This window comes from Salmo salar, chromosome ssa22 (assembly GCF_905237065.1).
Source record: "Salmo salar chromosome ssa22, Ssal_v3.1, whole genome shotgun sequence".
Taxonomy (NCBI): Eukaryota; Metazoa; Chordata; class Actinopteri; order Salmoniformes; family Salmonidae; genus Salmo; species Salmo salar.
The window spans coordinates 48,739,691-48,767,006 of NC_059463.1; the positions used below are offsets into that span (position 1 = coordinate 48,739,691).

General features: G+C 40.5%; 1 protein-coding gene across 1 annotated transcript; it reads right to left on the bottom strand.

Annotated features, from left to right (window-relative positions):
* On the bottom strand, nt 1-27,316 carry LOC106583622 (serine incorporator 3). The gene is made up of 10 exons (XM_014168010.2): nt 27,034-27,316; nt 18,168-18,329; nt 12,268-12,461; nt 9,842-9,921; nt 9,422-9,559; nt 7,095-7,264; nt 4,917-5,007; nt 4,342-4,543; nt 3,213-3,449; nt 1-2,636 (listed from the first exon to the last, which is right to left on the bottom strand). The coding sequence occupies exons 1-10, from the start codon at nt 27,070-27,072 to the stop codon at nt 2,498-2,500; spliced, it is 1,452 nt and encodes a 483-aa protein (XP_014023485.1). The 5' UTR covers nt 27,073-27,316; the 3' UTR covers nt 1-2,497.

Consider the following 27,316-nt stretch of genomic DNA (forward strand, 5'->3'; position numbering starts at 1 on the left):
TTTTGTAACAAAACATTCTCTTTATTTATCCTACATATCATACAATAATTTTTAAAGAGTCACAGTTCAAATGGGAACTGAAGCATGTTCCACAAGCAAACCCTCATCACAACTACAGTTTGAACGGAAAACAAATTTTTAAAAAAGTTACATGAATATCACAATGGCAATGTTAACCTATAAACAATCATGTTCCAATCAGTTGCATCAACATATTTCGTATTTATGGTCATAATTATGTCATATTCACCAAATATTGGGTAACAATTTGTGGTGTGTGCATACAACACAAAATCTATTTGGAACTGAACCATAGGCCTAAATGCAAACCATACATTTAATGAACATAAGTAGATGGGCTTACAGTATAAAAGGCCTACATTTTATGTTGGGGTTTTGGTTGTAGATACCATTATTTTCACTCACGATAGCAACATGCAAAATATGCTTCAGAAAGCATGCCTTCAGCCTTTTGATTGTCATTCATCAATTTCCAAGACACTAAACAAACATTACAAAGATTACACAAATACTTGGCAGAAGCATAAACACTTGAAGTAGATTGTTGAAATAGATGTTTTTGGAAAGCAATCCACAAACACTGATAGCTGCACTTTCATGTTGCTCTCAATTCAAAGATTCATAATACACAATTTACAGATGCAGTACGTAAGGCATTGGAAGGGGGATGGCAGCTTACTACACTTAAATCATGTTAGGATAAACCTATGCAAACTCAATTACTGCTGAACAGCGTTGGCTATAACTAAATAAGCGTCTGTAATACGGAACTGAGGATATAAGTGGAAGCAAAACAATTGCTGAACATCATGTTACCTAATCTCATACTAAGCGACTTAAATATAACAGTAAAGGGAATTGTCGTGACTTGACTAACATTAATCAGAAGACTTATTTATCTAACTATGTTTAATTGTTACCTGATTTTAAAATAATAATTAACTCATTAGGATCTGGGGCACCATGAGAGCAGTTCTTTAGAGTTACCATCTCCTGAATTAAACTCTAAAAGGTCTTTACCTATCACATCTATAAACAGTCAACTTATTAATCATAACCGTGTATCATATCATTCTGAACAGTCGTAACCGCCTAGTCTGCAAAACCTAAGCCTTACTTATGAATGCATGACTTATCACTGTGCAAAGTTGATGTAAAACAATGATCTCGAATGGCTCCTAAAAATCAAATCCCTCTCTTAACAAAAATACTTTCATAATTTTTCATATTACATGCACAACGCATAGGATGGACACGTCATATATGCAGTGGGTATACTTTCCAAGTTACAGTATTTCCTTTATAACAATTTTAATGACATCACAAAATAACAAAGTGAACATTCCCCAAGTTACATGTTAGAAATATTGTTCCAGTATTTCATTTTTGAACGTGTTAGTTTCGTCTGGAAAAGTCTCTTGGGGAAAAAAAAGGCACATTCCTTTGGTGAATTTGGAGAGGGACCTGAATCTTCTCTCCTTGATTAACAACAGGTCATGAGTTGTTAACCCCCCCCTAGTTCTTTCCTTCCCACTCACAGCAGGTGAGAGGGGGTCTGATTTAAGTTATTCATTGCAAACCTGATCTGACCTATTTGGATTCTTGTGGACAGTCATGACAGAATCAATGCTTTGAAACAAATAATTCAACTCATATGAAGCAATTAATCTGACGTAGTCGATATATATGTAATTATAAGTGATAAATATACACTACCAGTCGGTTGGAACCAAAAATCTCAAATTTGGACTCATCAGACCAAAGGACAGATTTCCACCCGTCAAATGTCGATTGCTCATGTTTCTTGGCCCAAGCAAGTCTCTTCTTATTATTGGTGTCCTTTAGTAGTGGTTTCTTTGCAGCAATTCGACCACAAAGGCCTGATTCACGCAGTCTCCTCTGAACACTTGATGTTGATTTGTGTCTGTTACTTGAACTCTGTGAAGCATTTATTTGGGCTGCAATCTGAAGTGCAGTTAATTGCCAATTTCTGAGGCTGGTAACTCTAATGATCTTATCCTCTGCAGCAGAGGTAACTCTGGGTCTTCCTTCCTGTGGCAGTCCCCATAAGAGCCAGTGTCATCATAGCGCTTGATAGTTTTTGCGACTGCAAAGTTCTTGACATTTTTGGATTGACTGACCTTTATGTCTTAAAGTAATGATGGACTGTCATTTCTCTTTGCTCATTTCAGTTGTTCTTGCCAAAATATAGACTTGGTCTTTTACCAAATATGGCTATCTTCTGTATACCACCCCTACCTTGTCACAACACAACGCTTTCGACACCTTGTAGAGTTTTTATGAGAAACCATCAACATCTAATACACAAAACAAAACAGTTCATTTTGACAGGAAATCATTTGAAATGTAGGCAATGTGGTCAATGTCTATGTAAAACGCACACTCTTTTTTTTTACTAAGTCAGGAATGACAATAAGGAAAGTGAAAAGAAAATACTGCGTTGGTGGAACCGTTTTCAGCTAAAGTCCCGGTTGGTGAGGATCATTGGGGCGACCAGGGTCCAGGTATAGAGGGTAAGGCACACCCAACTGGAGGAGATCTTCACCCAAACCGCCGGCCACTTGCTGGTCATGGTATTGTAGTCTGCATCAGGACTGTATGGGGGAAAAAAATAAGATTTGTACATATAGTCATATCTGAACAATTGTTACGATGTGAATCTGTAAGATAAATATCCATGGTAAAAGTATTGAGTTGCAGCATTGCTTTGTGGTCACTTTCATTTTAGAGAGATGGAGCTGTCTCCATTGACATATAAAATGTTGAACTATAAAAGAACACAATATGTAATTAATGTTATTTCCTCTTTAGTGTCAAAACATTGTGGTTCCTCCCTATTTTTGACGTACACAATGGGATCACAAAAGAGGAGTTCAACTTCACGTCAAACCGTGCATGACCAAGCTTGACAACATGGCCGTGTCTGAAAATGTCACTAGCTGTCAAATCCTTGCTCCCTCTGTCCTTATTTTCTCAATTACCTTCAAAGCTCATTGGAGGAGGTTCTCAGAGTGACAAAACCTTGGATCCTCTCCAAGGTGTACCAAGAACAAATCCTCAAAGGGAATTAAGGAAACAAGGACGGAGGAAGCAAAGACGTGACAGCTAGTAACGTATTCAGACACAGCCCTTCACGACGTTGGTCATCTGTGTAGTTTGGCCTTACTGACCTGTACCAGTTGGTGAGAGTCATCATGATGTAGAGCGAAGCCAGGAAGAGCATGAAGTGGAAGAAGAAATAGCTGTACTGGACCGTGTCCCTCTCATTGTCCTCCACACGCCTGGGACCCTTGCGCCCCGTCCCTCCCTCCTCGTCCGGGGTGTCTGCTTTACTCTCCTCTAGGATCACTGTGTCGTTAGAGGCCATGGTTAACTTGTTCACCTGGCTGGTGTTGGACGAGCGGATGCTGCAAGGAAGTACACATTTATAGGCATTATAATAAGCACTATAATTTCATTAGCAATTATAACACGTAAAGCATTTATAATGATGGGTTCTGACTTTAAAAATTGAAATATGAAATATCCTTATTCATGTTACTGAGGGAGAGAGGGGAATGCAGAGAGTTAACATTCTGTCAGAACATGTTATTGTTAGATATTAGGTATCCTATGGAGAGGAGAAGGGCCACAGTCTGGTTTCAGTTGTTGGGTTGTAATTCTAAATACTTGCTACACCAGAGGTTAATGGTTATCTGTAGGAGGAATGTATATGGTGGGGTCAATGGAGGTTGGATATGAGCCAGGAGCTTGGAATGTTACTGAGTAAATGAAAAGGCAATCACATGGTTGCGGTCACTGATAAGGGTGGATAGCTCTGGATTAGTGAGGAATGGGGGCCGAGGTCAGGTCAGGTCACATGAAGGAACAGTTTATTACCCATATCACTTAACTTCCTGCCTAGCAACAGAGATGTATTGGCTGTCTCACCATACGAGGAAGGTTTAAATACCAGTTCTTGTGTAAATGTGTTTTTGTCTGTTCAGCTGTCCGACCCATTGGTTTGAGCTTTTCCTAGTTGTCCGTTTTACTCTGTTTATTTAGAATCTAACAATAAGCATGGGTAAGCATTTATAAGTATTTCTAATTATTGTAATGCTTTAATAAAATATAACCAAAGTGGATTGCATTAGCGCTTTTCAGAGTGCTCTTTCTGCAAACTGAAATTCTAATTATGTGAACGAGGGAGTCACCACATCCACTAATACTGTGTGGCACCAACAAATGTACATTACTTCTATTCCCCAAACCACGATGTGCTGTAGCTGTACCCAAGTCTGCCTTGCTGACCAATCACACCTGGAGTAGAGGATGCAGAGGATGAAGATGGCCAATCCCACAATGCTCTGGGCGTCCCACCACTGCAGATAGGGGGAGGAGAGGATGGGCTCTTTGGTGCCGATGATCACCACAGTCGTCTGGTTCTCAATCTCCAGTGGGGCCAGCGTGGGCACCAGTGTCTGCTGGAAGATGCTCAGCAGGCTGGGGTTGCATGTACGGTCTAAAGGGGGCCCGGGGGGTGGTTGCCCCACAGGGAAAAAAATGTAAGACTTTGAGATTACATTTTTCTCCCTTTCATTTTTATATATATATTTTAATGAATTAGTTGTAAAGCATCATACCATTAATCCATGGGAGGGGTGGAGATTTTTCAGTTTGACTCGAGCTGAACAGGTGACTTTACAATTTGCTCGGGCAATGTAGAGTTTAAGCAAGTACGTGTTTGTAATTGAGAATTTATTTGATAGTACCCAGTAATTAGTCATATAGAGAAGCATTTAAACTATTGGTTAATTAAGTATGAATGAATAATGAACAATAGATGAACAGGTAAAGGGTGCTGTTGGGGTAGCAGCTATAACAGTGTCTCTTACCAGGCTCGTTGGTCATGGCCGACCAGGTCAGATACATGGTGTACATAGTCATGAAGGAGGACTGAAGTAGACCGGATCGGGGCTGGAATTCCTAAAAATAATTATTCAAAACAACTGTGATTTACAAACTGATTTTTTTTATTATGATCTATATCAGGGTTTCCCAAACTCGGTCCTGGGGCAATTTTGTTTTTTGCCCTTGCACCACACAGCAGATTCAAATAATCAATTCTTGATGATTATTTGAACCAGCTGTATAGTGCTAGGGACCCCTGGGAGGCCCCAGGACCGCGTTTGGGAAACTCTTCTCTATATTATTATCACTGCGTTGTTGGGAAAGCGCTCTCGAGAAAAAAGTTCACAGTACTGTTTTACACCTGTTGTCTGCTGTGCATGTGGCAAATAAACGTGAACACTTGAACATGATGACATTGTCTATTTATGGAAAAATCAACATTGATTAACTCTTTGGTCCTATCACTGTTTACTTACTCACTAATGGCACTGCCTACTCCAGACTAAACATTTTTTTTAATCATATGAGCAAAAAAAAGATTTCATTTTATTTGGAATGCTAAGCCAGACAAAATTAAACATGCCTACTTATATAATGAACGTGAGTTGGGGGGGCTAAAATGATTAAATATTAAAGCTTTAAACCCCTCAGTAAAAGCTTCACTCATACATACGTTATACTTAAATGCAAAATGTTTCTCCAGTAGATTATTAAGAAAGGCTCATCCTTTGTACAAAAATGGCCTTTTTGTCTTTATACAGATTACAATACAAAAAGGAGTGGAAGGCCCCGGTGCACAACTTAGCAAGAGGACAAGTACATTACAGTGTCTAGTTTGAGAAACAGACGCCTCACAAGTCCTCAACTGGCAGCTTCATTAAATAGTACCCACAAAACACCAGTCTCAATGTCAACAGTGAAGAGGCGACTCTGGGATGCTGGCCTTCTAGGTAGAGTTGCAAAGAAAAAAACATCTCAGACTGGCCAAAAAAAGAAAAGATTAAGATGGGCAAAATAATAGACACTGGAAAGAGGAACTCTACCTAGAAGGCCAGCATCCCGAAGTCGCCTCTTCACTGTTGACATTGAGACTGGTGTTTTGCGGGTACTATTTAATGAAGCTGCCAGTTGAGGACTTGTGAGGCGTCTGTTTCTCAAACTAGACACTCTAATGTACTTGTCCTCTTGCTAAGTTGTGCACCGGGGCCTTCCACTCCTCCTTCTATTCTGGTTAGAGCCAGTTTGCGCTGTTCTGTGAAGGGAGTAGTACACAGCGTTGTACGAGATCTTCAGTTTCTTGGCAATTTCTCGCATGGAGTAGCCTTCATTTCTCAGAACAAGAATAGACTGACGAGTTTCAGAAGAAAAAGTTATTTGTTTCTGGCCATTTTGAGCCTGTAATCGAACCCACAAATGCTGATGCTTCAGATACTCAACTAGTCTAAAGAAGGCCAGTTTTATTGCCTCTTTAATCAGGACAACAGTTTTCAGCTGTGCTAACATAATTGCAAAAGGGTTTTCTAATGATCAATTAGCCGTTTAAAATAATAAACTTGGATTAGCTAACACAACGTGCCATTGGAACACAGGAGTAATGGTTGCTGATAATTGGCCTCTGTACGCCTATGTAGATATTCCATAAAAAATCTTCCGTTTCCAGCTGCAATAGTCATTTACAACATTAACATTGTATTTCTGATCAATTTTATTTAATGGACAAAAAAATGTGCTTTTCTTTCAAAACCAAGGACATTTCTAAGTGACCACAAACTTTTGAACAATAGTGTATATGTAAAATGTGTATGTAAATGTAGCAGAAAAGCTGTAAAAAAAACTAAAAGATATTTGTCCTCCGAAGAGGGGGGGGTGGATATATATATATAATATATATATAATAAATAAATAAAAAACTTGATGAAAGTGTCACTACAGGCAGTTTATCTCAGCAGTCACCAGATAATCAACACACAGGTGGGTCACATTCATATGATTAAAGTTAAATGTCAAAAGCATACCATAAACATTTAGCAGATCTGGGTTCAGCCTACGCTCCCCAAACGCTAACCTTAACCACTACAGGGGCAAATGCTAAAAACTGACCTACAAATGAAATGAATATGAATGTTAAATGAGCGTTTAATGAACACCGAACGAGGGCTTACCTGTACTCTGGGCAGTATGGACACGACAGAAGCTACAGCACAGAGAATCATGTTGAAGCTGATGAAGAACTTGTTGAGCAGACAGCCCGTCGACTGAGTGTAGAGCAGGTACATCAGGACAACGGCGATAAAGGACATGATGTAGTTGAGTCCAGTTACAGCGAGCAAGGCTGGACAGAAGAGGATAGAGAGAATCAGATTCTAGTTGCATTGTTTTTATTTTGTCGTAGAGCATTATATAGTGTCAGCACTATTGACACCTGACCTTATGTTACAGTTCACCATGTATTTACCTGCTGATATCACATACTTTACTAAAAAGTACCAAGTGAATACGTGCTAAAACAGGACTTGAGTTTATTTAAATTTTTACAGGGACAGTGCACATGAATCAACGTTTCAGTAAAAGTGTGGGTTTTAGCAGCGGCTAATTTTCAACCGCAGTCCCTGGGCAGGTTATTAAAAATTATTACAATACAGACAAACAATGAGCAGTGAGCACATGCAGAGCAACATATGACAAGCAAACACGTAGCATGCAGACAGAGCAACATAGGACAAGCAACACGTAGCATGCAGACAGAGAAACATAGGACAAGCAACAAGTAGCACGCAGACAGAGAAACATAGGACAAGCAACACGTAGCATGCAGACAGAGAAACATAGGACAAGCAACACGTAGCATGCAGATAGAGAAACATAGGACAAGCAACAAGTAGCACGCAGACAGAGAAACATAGGACAAGCAACAAGTAGCACGCAGACAGAGAAACAAACATAAACCAAGCAACACGTAGCACACAGACAGAGCAAAGTAGGACAAGCGACGCGTAGCACGCAGACAGAGGTAAGTAGGACAAGCAATACATAGCACACAGACAGAATAACATAGGACAAGCAACACATAGCACACAGACAGAATAACATAGGACAAGCAACACGTAGCACACAGACAGAATAACATAGGACAAGCAACACGTAGCATGCAGAGAAACATAGGACAAGCAACACGTAGCATGCAGACAGAGCAACATAGGACAAGCAACACGTAGCATGCAGACAGAGAAACATAGGACAAGCAACACGTAGCATGCAGACAGAGCAACATAGGACAAGCAACACGTAGCATGCAGACAGAGAAACATAGGACAAGCAACACGTAGCATGCAGACAGAGAAACATAGGACAAGCAACACGTAGCATGCAGACAGAGAAACATAGGACAAGCAACACGTAGCATGCAGACAGAGAAACATAGGACAAGCAACACGTAGCATGCAGACAGAGAAACATAGGACAAGCAACACGTAGCATGCAGACAGAGAAACATAGGACAAGCAACACGTAGCATGCAGACAGAGAAACATAGGACAAGCAACACGTAGCATGCAGACAGAGTAATAGCACAAAAAAAGCAACAAAACAAAATACATAAAAGCAACAAGGAGAGTGATGGAGTGCTGCATCAGATGACCTGGCCTCCACAATAACCCAACCTCAACCCAATTGAGATGGTTTGAGATGAGTTGGATCGCAGAGTGACGGAAAAGCAGCTACCAAGTGCTAAGCATATGTGGGAACTTCTTCAAGACAGTTGGAAAAGCAAAGCTGTCATCAAGGCAAAGGGTGGCTACTTTGAAGAATCTAAAATATATTTCGATTTGTTTAAGACTTTGTTGGTTACTAAATGATTCCATACGTGTTATTTCATAGTTTTGACATCCTCACTATTATTACACAATGTAGAAAATAGTAAAAAATGAAGAAAAACCCTTGAATGAGTAGGTGTGTCCAAACCTTTGACTGGTACTGTATATCACTGTATCATCTGCATACATTTGAACTTCAGACCCAGTACAGACAGAAGGCAGATCATTAATGTATAGAATTAACTGGAGGGGTGCCAGTATTGACCCTTGGGGCATGCCCACATCATAGCTGAGAGTGGGCGACAGCTTATTGCCCACTCTGACACACTGAGTTCTGCCTTCCAGGTATGATTTCATCCATCTCAAGGCATTGGGGGAAAAGTTAAACTTAGGCAGTTTTGTGATGAGAACCTTATGGTTAACAGTATCAAAAGCTTTCCTTAGGTCTAGAAATACAGCCCCAACAACTTCAAATAAAACGTCATATCAGCATCTCTAATCAGCAAAATAATTTAGCCAATCATAAACACTTGTGTGTTGATGCTCTTTTATTCTGCCCTTTATTTGTCCATCATCGTATTATTTGACTGCTAACTAAGTGTGTTGCGATTGTAAGTGGATTTAAAATAAAGTTGGATTTGATTTGACTTCCTTAGCAGAGGGTCAGGCAGACTCACCTGCATACCAGCCCCTGGAGTTCCCGCTCTCCATGTTATCCACCCAGGACTCATTCCAGGAGCGGGCAAAATCCACCAGCAGAACCAACTGGATCAGGATGAAGAAGAACGCCCCACAGATACCCACCACGAACCACACTGCACACACACAAAGAGACCATCATCGTACCACAAATATCCACAAGCACTGCTAAGTATGAAGTTACTAGGATATTACAATTACTAATTCAATTATTAATTGTGTGTATCAACAATGAATTGTCTTAATAATACAACAAATTGTAATATCAACAATTAAAAGTATATCACTCATGTTTATGTGGATTGTGCATGGTATGCATGGTCAAGTGCTACATCGATAAATCATAATAATAGACAGATATTATGACAAATGCTTTATTTAAATTGGGTGAATCTTACGGTGAGTGAAAGGCCCCTCAGGGATATAAAAGGCACCGACTGTCACTGCAACCATGGTGGCAATCTTAAAGAACCAAAACCTGCATGGGGAAGGAAGTCATTCGTCACCCGAATCCCTTTTGATAGACTTCATGAATCATGATAAAAAGTATGGAAAATAACAATGAAATAAAAAAATTATAGTATGATCTTTAAATAATGCCCCTTTTGATGTGGTGTACAGATAAAATACAAAATAATATATATTGACAGTATCAGCATTTTTCAAAACGCACATATTACATGGTTATTTTGTTGCATAGGTATACCTAGTAAATATACATGAATAGGCTTATGATGAACATGTCTGAAAACCTGTTATTGCTTTGTCATTATGCGGTATTGTGTGTAGATTGATGAGGGGGAAAAAATATTTAATCCATTTTAGAATAAGGCTGTAACTAGGGATGCACCAATATTATTTTGGGCCGATATCGATATCCAATATTTTCCTTGCCGAAAAAACAATAACGTTACCGATAACCGATATTTACAATTTTAGCAGCCTTCTAAGCATTCTTAAGGCACTGCATCTCAGTGCAAAAGGTGTCACAAAAGTCCCTGGTTCGAATCCAGGCTGTATCACATCCGGTCGTGATTGGGAGTCCCATAGGTCAGTGCACAATTGGCCCAGCATCGTCCGGGTTTGGTAGGCCGTCATAGTAAATAAGAAATTGTTCTTAACTGACTTGCCTCGTTAAAAAGGTTACACACACACACTACACCAAAAGTAATTTTGTTGGCATTTACATATGTCCCCATTACCAGTAAAACATAATCAAAACCTATTTCTTTCACTTAGTTTCTGTGCTGTTTCGTTGTTCATTTGTTCTGGCGTTTCTTTCTCAAACAGGATTTCATCATACATATCAAGCAGTGAAGTTTCAGCTGTCAGTGCGCACCGAGGAAGAGAGGCCACGGACAATCACTGTGTCCATTTCCATCTTGTCCAGCCATGTCTGTAACATTTCACGTAAACCCCGTTTCTTGTCTGCATCGAAGTAGTGGTCCTTGTACCTAGCATCGAGCCTGGTGGCGACACAGTAAAGAGGCTCAGAGGTAATGCCACCGAATCGCTTGTTCAAAGCCTGGAGTACTTCTGTAAGTTTCAACCAGACGGTCTGTGTGGGCAGTTTTGTTGAGCAGGCGTTTCAATGCCATGACAGAGGGCATCACATCTGCTGCAGATGCAGTTGATTAGCTTGTTTCTCCAGTCAGTTGTTCAAACAGAGTGTTCATGTTTCCAAGTTTCAAACATGTTCTCAAATGCCATTGAAATGGCAGCAGCGGTATGACAACCAGCACATTCTTGAGCACGCAATACGGCTTTCCTCAGTACGAAATCCTCGTCGACCCACTGTGCTTTCAGACTCAGCATGCTCATGGGGCTGACATCGCTGGTCCAAATGTCAGTCGTGAAGCTAATAGCAGTGACGCCCATAGCAAGTAGCTCATGGATGCGAGTGTCAACAATACTGTGTAACTCCGGTAGGGCAACATCTGAAAAATAGTGTGTACCGGGGCTCGACCAGTCGGTGAAAGCCAACATCATCCACGACAGAGGACGGTTGATTGTCGAGGGCAATGAATTCTATTATCTTTACGTTAATGGATTTCGCCTTTGAGTTGTCTCGCTGAAATATTCTTAGTCTTTCAAATGACTGCTTGACTTGAACCTGTTTAGTTATTGGAAGTGTGCACTTAGTATTTTTCTGCTTTTGTTCTGTGTAGCGCTGGATTTTTTGTGGCGTCATTACATCATCTACCTATGTTATATAGGTATGCACGTCAGCTCTGACATCGGTTTTACATATCGGAGTTAATAAACTAGACATCAGGCTGATGCAGATGTTGGCATTTTTTGCTAATATCATCCGATTCCGATATGCTCACCAATATATCGTGCATCCCTAGCTGTAACGTAACAAAATGTGAAAAAAGGGAAGGGGTCTGAATACTTTCCAAATGCACTGTATATGAATAGGCTTATGATGTATTGCTGTTACTAAAAAGTCTAGTGCAGTTATTCTCCTCTGTTCCAGAGAGGCACGATGGCCTAAAGCACGTTAGCTCAGAGACCTGTTGTGTAATAGATTATTTTACTAATATTGCCAATGGTTGTTGTGACAGTGCCTGGAGCAGTGTGATAGTCATACTGTATGACAGAAAATAGTCAACAAACAAGGGTGACTTACCAGTACCCCATTATGACATTAGTTAAGTTACAAGCAGTGTACATGTTATTTTCAGTTAATAATAAAGACTATTCACCTTAATACTGACTTTTAAGTCAAAGTTGGCGTAGTAATAAAGATGATTACATCTAGGCCTTTACTTTTTCTTTCATGTATTTTTTTTAGGGGGTGCATCATGTGATGGGTGGTTACCCGTTGTGGATGGCAGAGCGCGGGTCTCGGCTGTTCTTCACGTTGATCATAATCAGAGCGAACACCAGGAAACACATGCTCATCCCGAAGCACACCCGGTACACGGCTTTATAGCCCACAAACATCTCACAGTTCATGTTGGGATGGATTCCTGGGATAGAAGAGCCTGCTCCGTCTTCACAGAACCCAGGAATCTACAAGCACACATAGACATTCTCACAAACCATTCAGGCCAGTCTAATCTACTGTACAGAGTAGACAGCATTACTATAGTCTAGCTGTGCGATTCTGTATTCAATAACCCTATATTTTCACTTTGGTCAACAAGTTGGCTACCATCATGAGAGACTGTACCACAAAAGTCAACTTTTCACATACAGTATTATAACCATTCATACAGCAGTGCTCATTTAGTTAAGTATTAATTATATTATAGTCAAAATGACTAAGACTTAGTCACATTTGTCATTTGAATAATGATTTAGTGTAGTTATTGTCAAAATGACGAAAACAGTGGGACATTTTTTATCAACTAAATGCCCTTTCATTTTAGTTCCATCATATTTGTATTGCCTCAACCTATAGTGAACATAAAGAACTGACTTCCATGAGCACAAACATACATAGCCTTGTCTTACCAATATATTTTTCTGCATAACATCCTATTCTCTTCCCAACGCAGAAATATGACAAACATATGCAATAATAATAATAAATTACAGAAGAATTATCTGGCCATGTAAATTCCTAATTCAGCCTACATAGATATTACACATTACATAACAAACAAATAGACAAGAGAGAGAAGCACAATCACCAGATGGTGCTGCAAAGTATTGGCAAAGTACAGTAGTATTTTGCATTTCCTTCACTCGGTCGCGTCATTACCATTGTTATCAACGTTCCAGGCGCTGCAGCCACATTGTTGTCCAAAAGAACGGGGGCTTATGGATGTAAAATGCAGGCCGGTGTGGCTCAACTGAAATTATTTTTTTCTTTGATTAGCTATAGTTTTTTCTGGGTCTATTTAGTCAGTTATTGTCACGGCAACTGCCACGGAAAAATATGTGTTTGACGAATATTTTTGTCATTATTTTTGTTGACGAAATTAACACTGTTATAAAGTCATTCAACGTTCCCAGGTAACTGCAAAAATAAAGGAAACATGAGTAAATGAGGGAGACAAAGTATATTGAAAGCATGTGCTTCCACACAGGTGTGGTTCCTGAGTTAATTAAGAAATTAAAACATCCCATCATGCTTAGGGTCATGTATAAAAAATGCTGGGCAGCCCATTATTTTGGCTACCATGACTAGAAGAAGAGATCTCAGTGACTCAGAGTTGAATTTGACGGCTGTAGAGGGAGGTGTCCAATTGAACTAGCTTCAGGTCTTAACTGTAAATTAAATATGATTAGGAGGGTGCATAGAGGGTTTAAAGGGTTTGTGTGTCTCAGTCACCAGATCTTAACCCAATTGAACACTTATGGGAGATTCTGGAGCGGCGCCTGAGACAGCGTTTTCCACCACCATCAACAAAACACCAAATTACGTCATTTCTTGTGGAAGAATGGTGTCGCATCCCTCCAACAGAGTTCCAGACACTTGTAGAATCTATGCCAAGGCGCACTGAAGCTGTTCTGGCGTCTCAACGCCACTAAAACACTATGTTGGCGTTTCCGTTATTTTGTCAGTTACCTGTATATGTCAATGTTTCAATTTAGAATGACAGTATACACAGAGTTGCAATGTTAATGCAGCCTCAATATGCAGTAAGTTGTATCTCTGTAGGCCCCTACTGTTCTATACTTTGTGTGACTTAACTCTTCCCACCGATAGCCTCCCCAGGTATTCAAGCATTATTAAAGCAACCATTCACCATGTACACAAACATCTACTATGACACATCATGGCTCATCATCTCATGCACACACACACTGGGTGTTTCTCAGTATGCATACTAGCGCGCTACGAGCATGCAATCTGGAGCACGGGAGTGTCGGAGCATGAGTCCAAATCAAAGTACGCAAAACGGAGCACGGAGGGCACTTCTCGGATGCGTACACATTTCGAAGCATGCATTGACACCTGTTGTATTCGGCGCATGTGACAAATCAAATTTGATTTGAACAAACAGTAATATGACGCAACCAATAACAAAAAAAACAACAACACTTGTTGACATTAATGGCGGCCATTACTTGATCTGAAGTGAGAGAAAATAAACTGATTTTCGGAATGAAATGTTGCTCAATCAAATCTCATGTTACCTGACTACAATATTGTATCTTGAAAACATTAATAAATTCATGCTGTGTTAATTTTGGCATGTTTACCTGCTTACAATACCCACTGTAGTGTGCGTAGATTGCAAGCCCATAGTAAGTCAATAGGGCCAACTGGCTAACTACTACCAAATATTGTTTTTATAACTAACCCATTGTTCTATCTGTGCTACTACTGTTAGCTAGCTAGCCACACATAATTGACATCTCCCTTGCATAACATTACTTTGTCATGTTTGCCTGTTAAACTATCTGGTTAACTAGATTATTATGATTCACATATAGCTAGCTGATAGTTATGAAGTAAATGTTAGCTTTGTGTATATCTTGTTTCGTCTCTATTGTCATTGTCCTGGCTAGAAGATGGTTCAGTGAATGGGGAGGTGCAGGGTGTGTGAGGTAATACCTTAGAGGGAGTGTGAGTGCTTCTCAAATGTAATGTATTATGCGCTCCACACTCGCCCTCACAAGAACAGACTCAAGAGAATGTCCTCGGAGCATGAGAGTGTGGAATATTTTTTGTATTTTTTTTTAACCTTTATTTAACCAGGTAAGCTAGCTGAGAACAAGTACTCATTTACAACTGCGACCTGGCCAAGATAAAGCAAAGCAGTGCGACAGAAACAACAACACAGAGTTACACATGGAATAAACAAGCGTACAGTCAATAACACAATAGAAAAAAATAAAGTCTATATACAGTGTGTGCAAATGGCGTGAGGAGGTAAGGCGATAAATAGGCCATAGTAGCCAAGTAATTACAATTTAGCAGATTAACACTGGCATGATAGATGAGTAGATGATGATGTGCATGTAGAGATACTGGTGTGAAAAAGAACAGAAAAGTAAATAAAAACAATATGGGGATGAGGTAGGTAGATTGGGTGGGGTATTTAAAGATGGACTATGTACAGCTGCAGCGATTGGTTAGCTGCTCAGATAGATGATGTTTAAAGTTAGTGAGGGAAATGCAAGTCTCCAGCTTCAGCGATTTTTGCAATTCGTTCCAGTCACTGGCAGCAGAGAACAGGAAGGAAAGGTGGCCAAAGAAGGTGCTAGCTTTGGGGACGACCAGTGAGATATACCTGCTGGAGCGCGTGCTACGGGTGGGTGTTGTTATCGTGACCACTGAGCTGAGGTAAGGTGGAGCTTTACCTAGCATAGACTTATGACCTGGAGCCAGTGGGTCTGGCGACTAATATGTAGCGAGGGCCAGCTGACTAGAGCATACAGGTCGCAGTGGTGGGTGGTATAATGGGCTTTGGTAACAAAACGGATGGCACTGTGATAGACTGCATTCAGTTTGCTGAGTAGAGAATTGAAACTATTTTGTAGATGACATCGCCGAAGTCGAGGATCGGTGGGATAGTCAGTTTTACTAGGGTAAGTTTGGCGGCGTGAGTGAAGGAGGCTTTGTTGCGAAATAGAAAGCCGATTCTAGATTTGATTTTGGATTGGAGATGTTTGATATGAGTCTGGAAGGAGAGTTTACAGTCTAGTCAGACACCTAGATATTTGTAGTTGTCCACATATTCTAGGTCAGAACCGTCCAGAGTAGTGATGCTGGTCGGGCGGGCGGATGCGGGCAATGAACAGTTGAAAAGCATGCATTTGGTTTTACTAGCGTTTAAGAGCAGTTGGAGGCCACGGAAGGAGTGTTGTATGGCATTGAAGCTCGTTTGGAGGTTAGTTAACACAGTGTCCAAAGAAGGGCCAGATGTATACAGAATGGTGTTGTCTGCGTAGAGGTGGATCAGGGAATCACCCGCAGCAAGAGCGCCATCGTTGATATATACAGAGAAAAGAGTCGGCCCGAGAATTGAACCCTGTGGTACCCCCATAGAGACTGCCAGAGGTCCGGACAACAGGCCCTCCGATTTGACACACTGAACTCTATCTGCGAAGTAGTTGGTGAACCAGGTGAGGCAGTCATTTGAGAAACCAAGGCTAAGCCTTGGCCAGGTCGATGAAGATGGCTGCACAGTACTGTCTTTTATCGATGGCGGTTATGATATCGTTTAGTACCTTGAGTGTGGCTGAGGTGCACTCATGACCAGCTCGGAAACCAGATTGCACAGCGGAGAAGGTACGGTGGGATTCTAAATGGCCAGTGATCTGTTTATTAACTTGGCTTTCGAAGACTTTAGAAAGGCAGGGCAGGATGGATATAGGTCTATAACAGATTGGGTCTAGAGTGTCACCCCCTTTGAAGAGGGGGGATGACCGCGGCAGCTTTCCAATCTTTAGGGATCTCAGATGATACGAAAGAGGTTGAACAGACTGGTAATAGGGGTTGCAACAATGGCGGCGGATAGTTTTAGAAAGAGAGGGTCCAGATTGTCTAGCCCAGCTGATTTGTATGGGTCCAGGTTTTGCAGCTCTTTCAGAACATCTGCTATCTGGATTTGGGTGAAGGAGAAGCTGGGGAAGCTCGGGCAAGTAGCTGCGGTGTTGCAGAGCTGTTGGCCGGGGTTGGGGTAGCCAGGAGGAAAGCATGGCCAGCCGTAGAGAAATGCTTATTGAAATGTTTGATTATCATGGATTTATCGGTGGTGACCGTGTTACCTAGCCTCAGTGCAGTGGGCAGCTGGGAGGAGGTGTTCTTGTTCTCCATGGACTTTACTGTTTCCTAAAACTTTTTGGAGTTAGAGCTACAGGATGCACATTTCTGTTTGAAAAAGCTAGCCCTTGCTTTCCTGACTGACTGCGTGTATTTGTTCCTGACTTCCCTGAACAGTTACATATTGCTTTGAGTATTCAATGCTATTGCAGTCCGCCACAGGATGTGTTTGTGCTGGTCAAGGGCAGTCAGGTCTGGAGTGAACCAAGGGCTATATCTGTTCTTAGTTCTACATTTTTGAAAGGGGCGTGCTGATTTAAAATGGTGAGGAAATTACTTTAAAGAACGACCAGGCATCCTCGACTGACGGGATAAGGTCAATATCCTTCCAGGATATTGATTAGAAAGGCCTGCTCGCAGAAGTATTTTAGGGAGCGTTTGACAGTGATGAGGGGTGGTCGACCGCGGACCCATAGCGGATGCAGGCAATGAGGCAGTGATCGCTGAGATCCTGATTAAAAACAGCAGAGGTGTATTTAGAGGGCAGGTTGGTCAGGGTGATATCTATGAGGGTGCCCATGTTTACGGATTTAGGGTTGTACCTGGTGATTTCCTTGATGATTTGTGCGAGATTGAGGGCATCTATCTTAGATTGTAGGACTGCTGGGGTGTTAAGCATATCCCAGTTTAGGTCACCTAACAGAATGAACTCTGAAGATAGATGGGGGGGCAATCAATTCACATATGGTGTCCAGGGCACAGCTGGGAGCTGAGGGGGGTCTATAACAGGCGGCAACAGTGAGAGACTTATTTCTGGAGAGATCCATTTTTAAAATTAGTATGACAGAACTTTGCAAACTTTTTGGTGGCCTTCCTAAGCCAGGATTCAGACACGGCAAGGACATCAGGGTTGGCGGAGTGTGCTAAAGCAGTGAGTAAAACAAACTTAGGGAGGAGGCTTCTGATGTTAACATGCATGAAACCAAGGCTTTTTCGATTACAGAAGTATGGTAGTATGTATATTGAAAAAACGCATTGATTGGCACGCCTCGTACCTTTTTTAGCTGCTCGTCCACTCCCGGTAACAGCATGATGCAGGCTATAATGGTCCCTAGCAACAGGATGAAGGCGTAGATGACTCGCGTCACCGTGGAGTTCTTGCTCTGGGGACAGCATCTGCACAGCAAGCATGTCGCACTGCTACATAGACACGGCACCTAGAGGGAAAGAGATAGGGAAAAACCATTGCCAAACGTTCCCAAAACATACTAGGCCAGTTAGGGACAAGCCAGTCGATGCAGACTGATTAACCTTAGTATTGGCACTTGCAGCAATGTGGTAGTAGACAGGAACCAAATTCAAAACGCAATCAAAACAACCCAATCAATCATTTTTATGTGTTTTCTTTCGGGATTTATTTCAAATTGCCCTGGGTGCTAGTCTGAGAAATGTGCTTTATCTTCTCTGAGAGGTCTAAAATCTGAGGACAAACTTGTCAACTCCCTCAAATGCTAATATATATATAATATATATATTTTTTAATTGGCGGTGTTGATTGTGTGGTGGTTGTGGTAGTTGTGGTGTGGGTTTTATGGGTAGTATAGCATATTGGCCTTGGCCAACACATATTACATGGGCCTGAGACAAAGAACGACTGTATAACTTATCACTGAGCTGTGCCCAAAAGAGGACCAACGCTCTTTTGTCCGCTTGTTGTTACAATATGATATTTTGCTCAAGGCCCTAGGCTATATGACAAAAAACACTGTATGAGATGACTATCGCTCCACATACAGTTAAAGTCGGAAGTTTACATACACTTAGGTTGGAGTCATTGAAACTCGTTTTTCAACCACTCCACAAATTCCTTGTTAACAAACTACAGTTTTGGCAAGTCGGTTAGGACATCTACTTTGTGCATGACACAAGTAATTTTGCCAACAATTGTTTACAGACAGATTATTTCACTTATAATTCACTGTATCACAATTTCAGTGGATCAGAAGTTTACATAAACTAAGTTGACTGTGCCTTTAAACAGCTTGGAAAATTCCAGAAAATTATGTCATGGCTTTAGAAGCTTTTGATAGGCTAATGGACATCATTTGAGTCAATTGGAGGTGTACCTGTGGATGTATTTCAAGGCCTACCTTCAAACCCAGCGCCTCTTTGCTTGACATCATAGGAAAATCAAAAGAAATCAGCCAAGACCTCAGAAAAATAATTGTAGACCTCCACAAGTCTGGTTCATCCTTGGGAGCAATTTCCCAAACGCCTGAGGGTACCACGTTCATCTGCACAAACAATAGTACGCAAGTATAAACACCATGGGACCACGCAGCAGTCATACCACTCAGGAAGGAGAGGGATTCTGTCTCCTAGAGAAGAACGTACTTGGTGCAAAAAGTGCAAATCAATCCCAGAACAACAGCAAAGGACCTTGTGAATATGATGGAGGAAACAAGTACAAAAGTATCTATATCCACAGTAAAACGAGTCCTATAAATCGACATAACCTGAAAGGTCGCTCAGAAAGGAAGAAGCCACTGCTCCAAAACCGCCATAAAAAAAGCCAGACTACGGTTTGCAACTGCACATGGGGACAAAGATCGTACTTTTTGGAGAAATGTCCTCTGGTCTGATGAAACAAAAATAGAACTGTTTGGCCATAACAACCATCGTTATGTTTGGAGGAAAAAGGGGGAGGCTTGCAAGCCGAAGAACACCATCCCAACCGTGAAGCACGGGGGTGACAGCATCATGTTGTGGGGTGCTTTGCTGCAGGAGGGACTGTGGCACTTCACAAAATACATGGCATCATGAAGCAGGAAAATATGTGGATATATTGAAGAAACATCTCAAAACATCAGTCAGGAAGTTAAAGCTTGGTCGCAAATGGGTCTTCCAAATGGACACTGACCCCAAGCATACTTCCAAAGCTGAGGCAAAATGGCTTAAGGACAACAAAGTCAAGGTATTGGAGAGGCCATCACAAAGCCCTGACCTCAATCCTATAGAAAATGTGTGGGCAGAATTGAAAAAGCGTGTGCGAGCAAGGAGGCCTACAAACCTGACTCAGTTACACCAGCTCTGTCAGGAGGAATGGGCCAAAATGCACCCAACTTATTGTGGGAAGCTTGTGGAAGGCTACCCGAAACGTTTGACCCAAGTTAAACAATTTAAAGGCAATGCTACCAAATACTAATTGAGTGTATGTAAACTTCTGACCCACTGGGAATGTGATGAAAGATATAAAAGCTTAAATAAATCATTCGTTCTGCTATTATTCTGACATTTCACATTCTTAAAATAAAGTGCTGATCCTAACTGACCTAAAACAGGGAACTTTTACTAGGATTAAATGTCAGGAATTGTGAAAAACTGAGTTTAAATGTATTTGGCTAAGGTGTATGTAAACTTCCGACTTCAACTGTATTTGTAACAATAAGAAATATAATTGCATTTATTTATATTATCAAGGTGAGACTGAACATGGGAGAGAAACAGAAGGAGGATCAAGGGGACTAAATGCTTTGACATCCGGGTGAATGACTAGGCTTGGAAGAAGGACAAAAGGAAGGCGAGACCTGGGAAACCTTGCTGCTCTTTCACTGCCATCCGTTAAGTTGAATATAAAAATCTCTGAGGATAACCATTTGCCTCATCGTGGTGGGCTGCAGAGCCATGCTGTCAGCAGTACCAATACTGGCCCAGGGGTTTCTCCAAATAGTCAATCTCAAGGCTAACCACTGGGTTAAGTAACCGCTGCTTCCAGGTAGGAACTGTTAAGGTGCATGACTCCAGTGGTCATGACACCACTCTGGAGTTTCTCTCACAATTCATCTCTCTATCTTGTCCATGGCCCATCCCTTACCTCCCTCATCAACCCCACTGACATAAAACATTACAGAGAGGTATCCTTTATTTTCTGTCTGCCATTAACATTATCGCATGTCTAATCAAACATTTACATTAAATCATTCAATAACTGTATTTTTACATAGCTGATAAACCTGTGTGTTTGCTTGTTTACATCTATCTCCTACCCTGTTCCCTTTACTCTGCTCCTGTTCTCCAGGACCTAGGGGTTCTGCCCAACACCCAGACATGGATCCACCTGATGTCCTCCATTATCAACCATCCTCCATTTTTCATTACATCAGCTACTGTTATTGTCATGTTGTCATTATCTGCTTAGAAAGAGCAAGAAAACTATCATACGGGGCACATCATGTGAGATACACAGATTAACTAAAAACACTAGCACTGCAAACACTCAGAACAAAGAGAGCAGCAGCGCCTGGACTTTGCAGTCTCCCTCTTCGAGTACCGCTTCCGAGACTGACTGCCTGTTGAGAACAAGTGACAGGCAGAACCTCCCATCCACACAGCATCCACCTTTTCTTTATTCTACACACCAGAATTCAGTAGTTCAGTCTGATTGCCATGTGTGTGTACAAAAAAATCTGTGAAAGTAAATTTCACACATGTACCAAAAAAAATGGATGTTTATATATTTAAATCTAAAATATTGCCAGATTGGTTTTCACAGCTGTTTCACAAGGTGTTCATTATTGTAAATTGTAAAGTATCCCTTGATGGTATTTGTTCGTTCAAAATGATTCATTGTTGTATCCTAGGACATACAATAGATATATATTATACCACAAGGGAGTCCTTATGAGCTATGATTTTTTAAATCATAATATAGGACTAGTGAAATAATATTATTTCAGTGTAGATAAGGGGAGGCCTGTTTAAAATGAAAAGATGCCAGCCAGACAAGCCAGTGTATGAATCAAATAAATTAGCATATACATGTAGTGGAAATTAACTGACTTTGTGATCTATAAGGCAAGTAACATTAATGTGTGGGGGGGGGGGGCATCGAAATTACATAATTGTTTACCTCCCAATGCCTGTTAAATCATAAAAAGCATAAGATGGTAAATAACAATAATCGCAATGGTTAGCCTATGCAAATTAATAGGAAAACAAAAGCTTATTAATAGGACTACATTTATCCTAATTGGTAACAAATATAACATGAGGAAAAGACAGAATCCTAGTCAGGCTATTGTTTGTCAAATCCAGATTAAATATAGGTCTTCATGTGTATCAAATCTGTAGGCGACAGTGGGCTAAATCAATGACAAACAGCTGAAATGTTCAGGCTTCATTATGATCTGTTATCAAAACAGGCTGGAGTGTTTTCAGTTCCGTTTAGGCTAAGGTTATGCTTAACTGCACTGAAATGAATAGCCTGATTCAATGCGATTCTCCTGAATATAAAAAGTGTTTATCTGTTTGGTCTATGCATAGACCCATACCAATTCTATCTTTTTGGTCTTTCGCGGTAGGTTTAGCCTACCACTAATATTCTGAATTGCAAGCATTTAATCAACCACATATTCCTGTGATGTTAAGGCTGAGCAAGACCTAAGATAGGCTAGTAGATTATGCGGAAGTAATGGTGGAGTTAATCATCGTTATAGCCTAGATAACTTTACATAATCTGGACCGTTGTTTCTTCTAAGGCTAAGCAAATGTAACCAATGTGAAATGGCTAGCTAGTTAGCGAGGTGCGCGCTAATAGCGGTTTAATCTGTGACGTCACTCGCTCTGAGACCTTGAAGTAGTTGTTCCCCTTGCTCTGCAAGGGCTGCGGCTTTTGTGGAGCGATGGGTAACGATGCTTCATGGGAGGCAGTTGTTGATGTGTGCAGAGGGTCCCTGGTTCGAGGCGAGGAGAGGGACGGAAGCTATACTGTTACATTGATGCTGTTGAACCGGATCACTGGTTGCTGCGGAAAAGGAGGAGGTCAAAAGGGGGGTGAGTGTAACCGATGTGAAATGGCTAGCTAGTTAGCGGGGAGCGCGCTAATAGCGTTTCAATCGCTCTGAGACCTTGAAGTAGTTGTTACCCTTGCTCTGCCACGGCCGCAGCTTTTGTGGAGCGATGGGTAACAATGCTTCATGGCAGGCAGTTGTTGATGTGTGCAGAGGGTCCCTCGTTCGAGCCCAGGTAGGGGCGAGGAGAGGGACGGAAGCTATACTGTTACACAAACAAGGGGTAGCATATGCTTTTTGACCATTTCTATAAGAAGGGTTAGGCCAATATCCTCACATACCCCCTCAATTCAAACCCTGGTTTTAACCATAAGACATCTCCACATAAATGTATAGCCTAAGGATTTCATGATAACAGTGATTATGTCTGTTAAACTGGGAACTCTGGGGGAAAAAATTAGGTCAAATCATGACACCAGTAATTTTCAGGTCAGAGAAAGAAGCCCGAGTTTCTGAATTTGAATTGCGAGTTGGATGACCGTTCAAAACTATTTTTATCAGTCGAAGCTCCCAGTTGTCTTGAACGCACTGAAGTCAGAAGTCAGAGATTGCAGAGTTCCGAGTTGTTTTGAATGTGCCACTAGAGACATAGGCTACCTCCAACAAAGAAGCCCTAGTGTCTGTATTGATGTGAGAAATAAGAATATTTATACAGTAATGGTGGCTGGCTGCAATATCAACTAGCCTAATAATTTTTGTATTGAGGTGATATGCCTATTTTAGCTAAATCAACAAATTAAATTGATTAGATTACTCTAGCAAAGAAAAATATTTTTTACAAAATCATTTACATGTAGACGTTTGTAAGGTGTTCATGGTGAGATCTTTAATGATAAACTAGACAGACAAATACATGACGTGTAACACAAGTAGAGGCGTCACGTGACATGAACGTGTCGGCAGTTTGACGCCTTACACGGAACCCAAACCGGCTGCGAGCGTGCGCCATCGTGCATAAATTGATTTTGTCCCCCCACACCAAACGCGATCACAACACGCAGGTTAAAATATCAAAACAAACTCTGAACCAATGAACCAATACTCGGTATACAAATCCCAAAAGAAAGAAATGATCTCACTCCAATAAATTTTTATAGAAAGTTAGCAAAAATAGATACGATTTTGCTACCATGGAAAGGTAAATACCTGTCTATTTGTGGAAAAATCACCCTGATTAACTCTTTAGTCATATCACAGTTGACCTATTTACTTATGGTTTTGCCTACATCTAGTGACCTGCTTTTTAAATTATATGAACAAAAAATATTCCATTTTATTTGGAACGGCAAGCCAGATAAAATTAAAAGGGCCTATTTATATAACGAATATGAATTCGGAGGGCAGAAATGATTAAATATTAAAGCATTAGACCTCTCTCACTCAAGACATCAGTCATACCAAAGTTATACTTAAATCCAAACTGGTCTTCTAGTAAATTGGTACGAATGTCTCATCCTATGTTCAAGAAGGGCCTTTTTCCCTTTATTCAGATTATACCTGCCCACTTTCGGTTGTTTGAAAAGGAAATAATCTCCAAAATATCTTTATTTTTTAAACAAGCCTTAGAAAGTTGGTTGCAATTTCAGTTTAATCCACCTGAAAAGACAGAACAAATAATAAAACAAATATTGTGGTTAAATTCAAATATAGTAATTGATTAGTAATTGATTAAAAAAAAACAATTTTTCGAAGAAAAAATGTATAATTTTAGTGAATGATATTATAAATAGGACTGGTGGAGTGATGTCACACATGCAGCTAACACAGACATATGGAAATGTCTGCTCTACCCAAAATTACAACCAATTAATTGCAGCATTACCACAAAAATGGAAGAGGCAAGTAGAAGTGGAAAAAGTAAGGAACTTGTATGTCGGCCCTGTATTAAAGAACATAAATGGTTAAAGAAAAGTGTGATAAATAAAAACATATACCAATTTCATTTAAAGAACAAAAAACTGACAGCTGTGCCATATAAATTGCAGAATAGTTGGGAAGAGATTTTCGATGTGCCCATTCCATGGCACATGGTTTATGAATTGATACGCAAAACAACGCCGGATTCAAAACGTCAAATTTTTCAATTTAAATTACTATACAAAATTCTTGCAACTAATAGAATGTAATATATATGGGGGATACAATCTTCCCAGCTCTGCAGATTCTGCTGTGAGGAGGCAGAGTCATTAGATCATTTATTTTGGTATTGTCCATATGAAGCTCGTTTTTGGTCACAGGTCCAGGAATGGCTGAAGAATTGCAACATTTCCCTAGAACTAACGCTGCAGATAGCAATACTGGGTGATCTGAAAAGCCATAGTCAATCAATCAATAATATAATCATTATTTTAGCAAAAAAATATATTTTTAATTTACAATCTGTAGAAGCTATGAGAATAGAAAGGTTCAATTGTTTTGTGAAGCATCACAGCACAGTTGAAAAATATATGGCAAATACATATCCGAAATGGATGATGTTGAGAGATAGATGGGAGGTGTTGAATGGAGTTGAAGGGTGGGACTAATAACAAGATAAACAACGTAAAACGTACGGGGTCTGTAAAATGTATATAGGTTCAGAACCTTTGTGAAATAGCAGTTACAAATAGAAATCAAACTGGATGGACATCAGAAATAGAGGAAGGACTAAAAACAAACAAAAAAGAACTATTGTAAAATAGACTGTGTCTGTAAAATGTGTATAAGATGAATAAATTGAAGGTAAAAGTCGAAGTGTTTATCAGTTTACTCAAATTGGGGGATCGGTGGTAGGGTTTGCGGGGAATAATAATAAAGGTATATTCTTTAAAAAAGTATGTATGTCTATATAGGTATGTGTATGTATATATGTGTATATGTATGCATGCGTGTATGGATATATATATTTACCCCAAAAATATATGGGGGATTGGAAATGATGCAGACAATTACATTGATGGAAGCAATATTCTTTCCGCAATATTAAGCTGATCCACCCCTACATTTTTTTGAAAAAACTCAGAACCAATGACATTAATTTGGGGACAGGTCGAAAAGCATTAAATATTTATGGGAATTTAGCTAGTTAGCTTGCACTTGCTAGCTAATTTGTCCTATTTAGCTAGCTTGCTGTTGCTAGCTAATTTGTCCTGGGATATAAACATTAGGTTGTTATTTTACCTGAAATGCACAAGGTCCTCTACTCCGACACATAAAACGGTCAACCAAATCGTTTCTAGTCATCTCTCCTTCGTCCAGGCTTTTTCATCTTTGAACTTATATGGTGATTGGCATCTAAACTTTCATAGTATTACCAGGACAACCGGCAACACAATTCGTCTTTCAATCACCCACGTGGGTATAACCAATGAGGAGATGGCACGTGGGTACCTGCTTCTATTAACCAATGAGGAAATGGGAGAGGCAGGACTTGCAGCTCGATCTGCGTCAGAAATAGGAATGACTTCTATTTTAGCCCTTGGCAACACAGAGCATGCTAGCAGTGTGGGTTCAATAATTGAATAACATAGATTCCTATATTTATTTTGCAAAGCCCGCGCATGTGATGTGAGTGGTGTAGTCAGGGTATTAGAAAAATACTGGTCTCCATTGACAGTCCATGTTAATTCATGGCTATATTTTACAGCACAAGGGAGACGTTAGGTGAGAGGCATCAGTAGCTTCACGAGGCTTAATTCTGGCACTTATCACCCCCCCATCCCGGTCATCCTACTGCCTCTGATCTGGCGGACTCACTAAACAAACATTATTTGTTTGTGAATTATGTCTGAGTGTGCCGTCTGCTTTGCTTAATAAAGAATTTGAAATGATTTATACTTTTACTTTTGATACTTAAATATATTTAAAACCAAATAACTTTTTACTTTTACTCAAGTAACGTTAGTATTTTACTGGGCGACGTAAAAGGCCCCAAAGACAGCTCCCATAATGTTCCGATTTCGGCACATCCTGACAACCTTGTATGAGCTCAACTCAGCTGCACTTGCCTGGGATACTCAGCCATTATTTCATACATGTCAACCTGGTTCTTGTTCACAAATATGGTCGTGATGATATACGAGAAGCACCTTACCCAGCTTGCGACAGAAAAGGCCCCCAAAACAGCTCCCATAATGTTCCGATTTCGGCACAAGATTGCACTCAATCTCTTTAGTGGTTTTCTTCCTGGAACGGTACACGTTACTTTACTGTCCTTCTAGGTTGGACTCTCAGTGTAGATACAATTTGAGTACCAACTTTTGAAAATACTAAATGATTTTGTTGTAGTGCTGTACAAGCGATTGCTAGCCTACATCCTCAACTGTGCGCAGTCTTCTGTGACTTCCTTCCGTTGAACGTTGTTTCCCAATGCGTCA

Coding starts and splice junctions, on each gene's coding strand:
- LOC106583622 (XM_014168010.2), bottom strand. CDS start 27,072: ATGGGAGCTGTTTTGGGGGCCTTTTCTGTCGCAAGCTGG. Junction 4,544..4,916: donor GGCCATGACCAACGAGCCTG/GTAAGAGACACT, acceptor GGCCCCCTTTAG/ACCGTACATGCAACCCCAGC. Junction 3,450..4,341: donor CTCTGCATCCTCTACTCCAG/GTGTGATTGGTC, acceptor ACTTCCTTGCAG/CATCCGCTCGTCCAACACCA.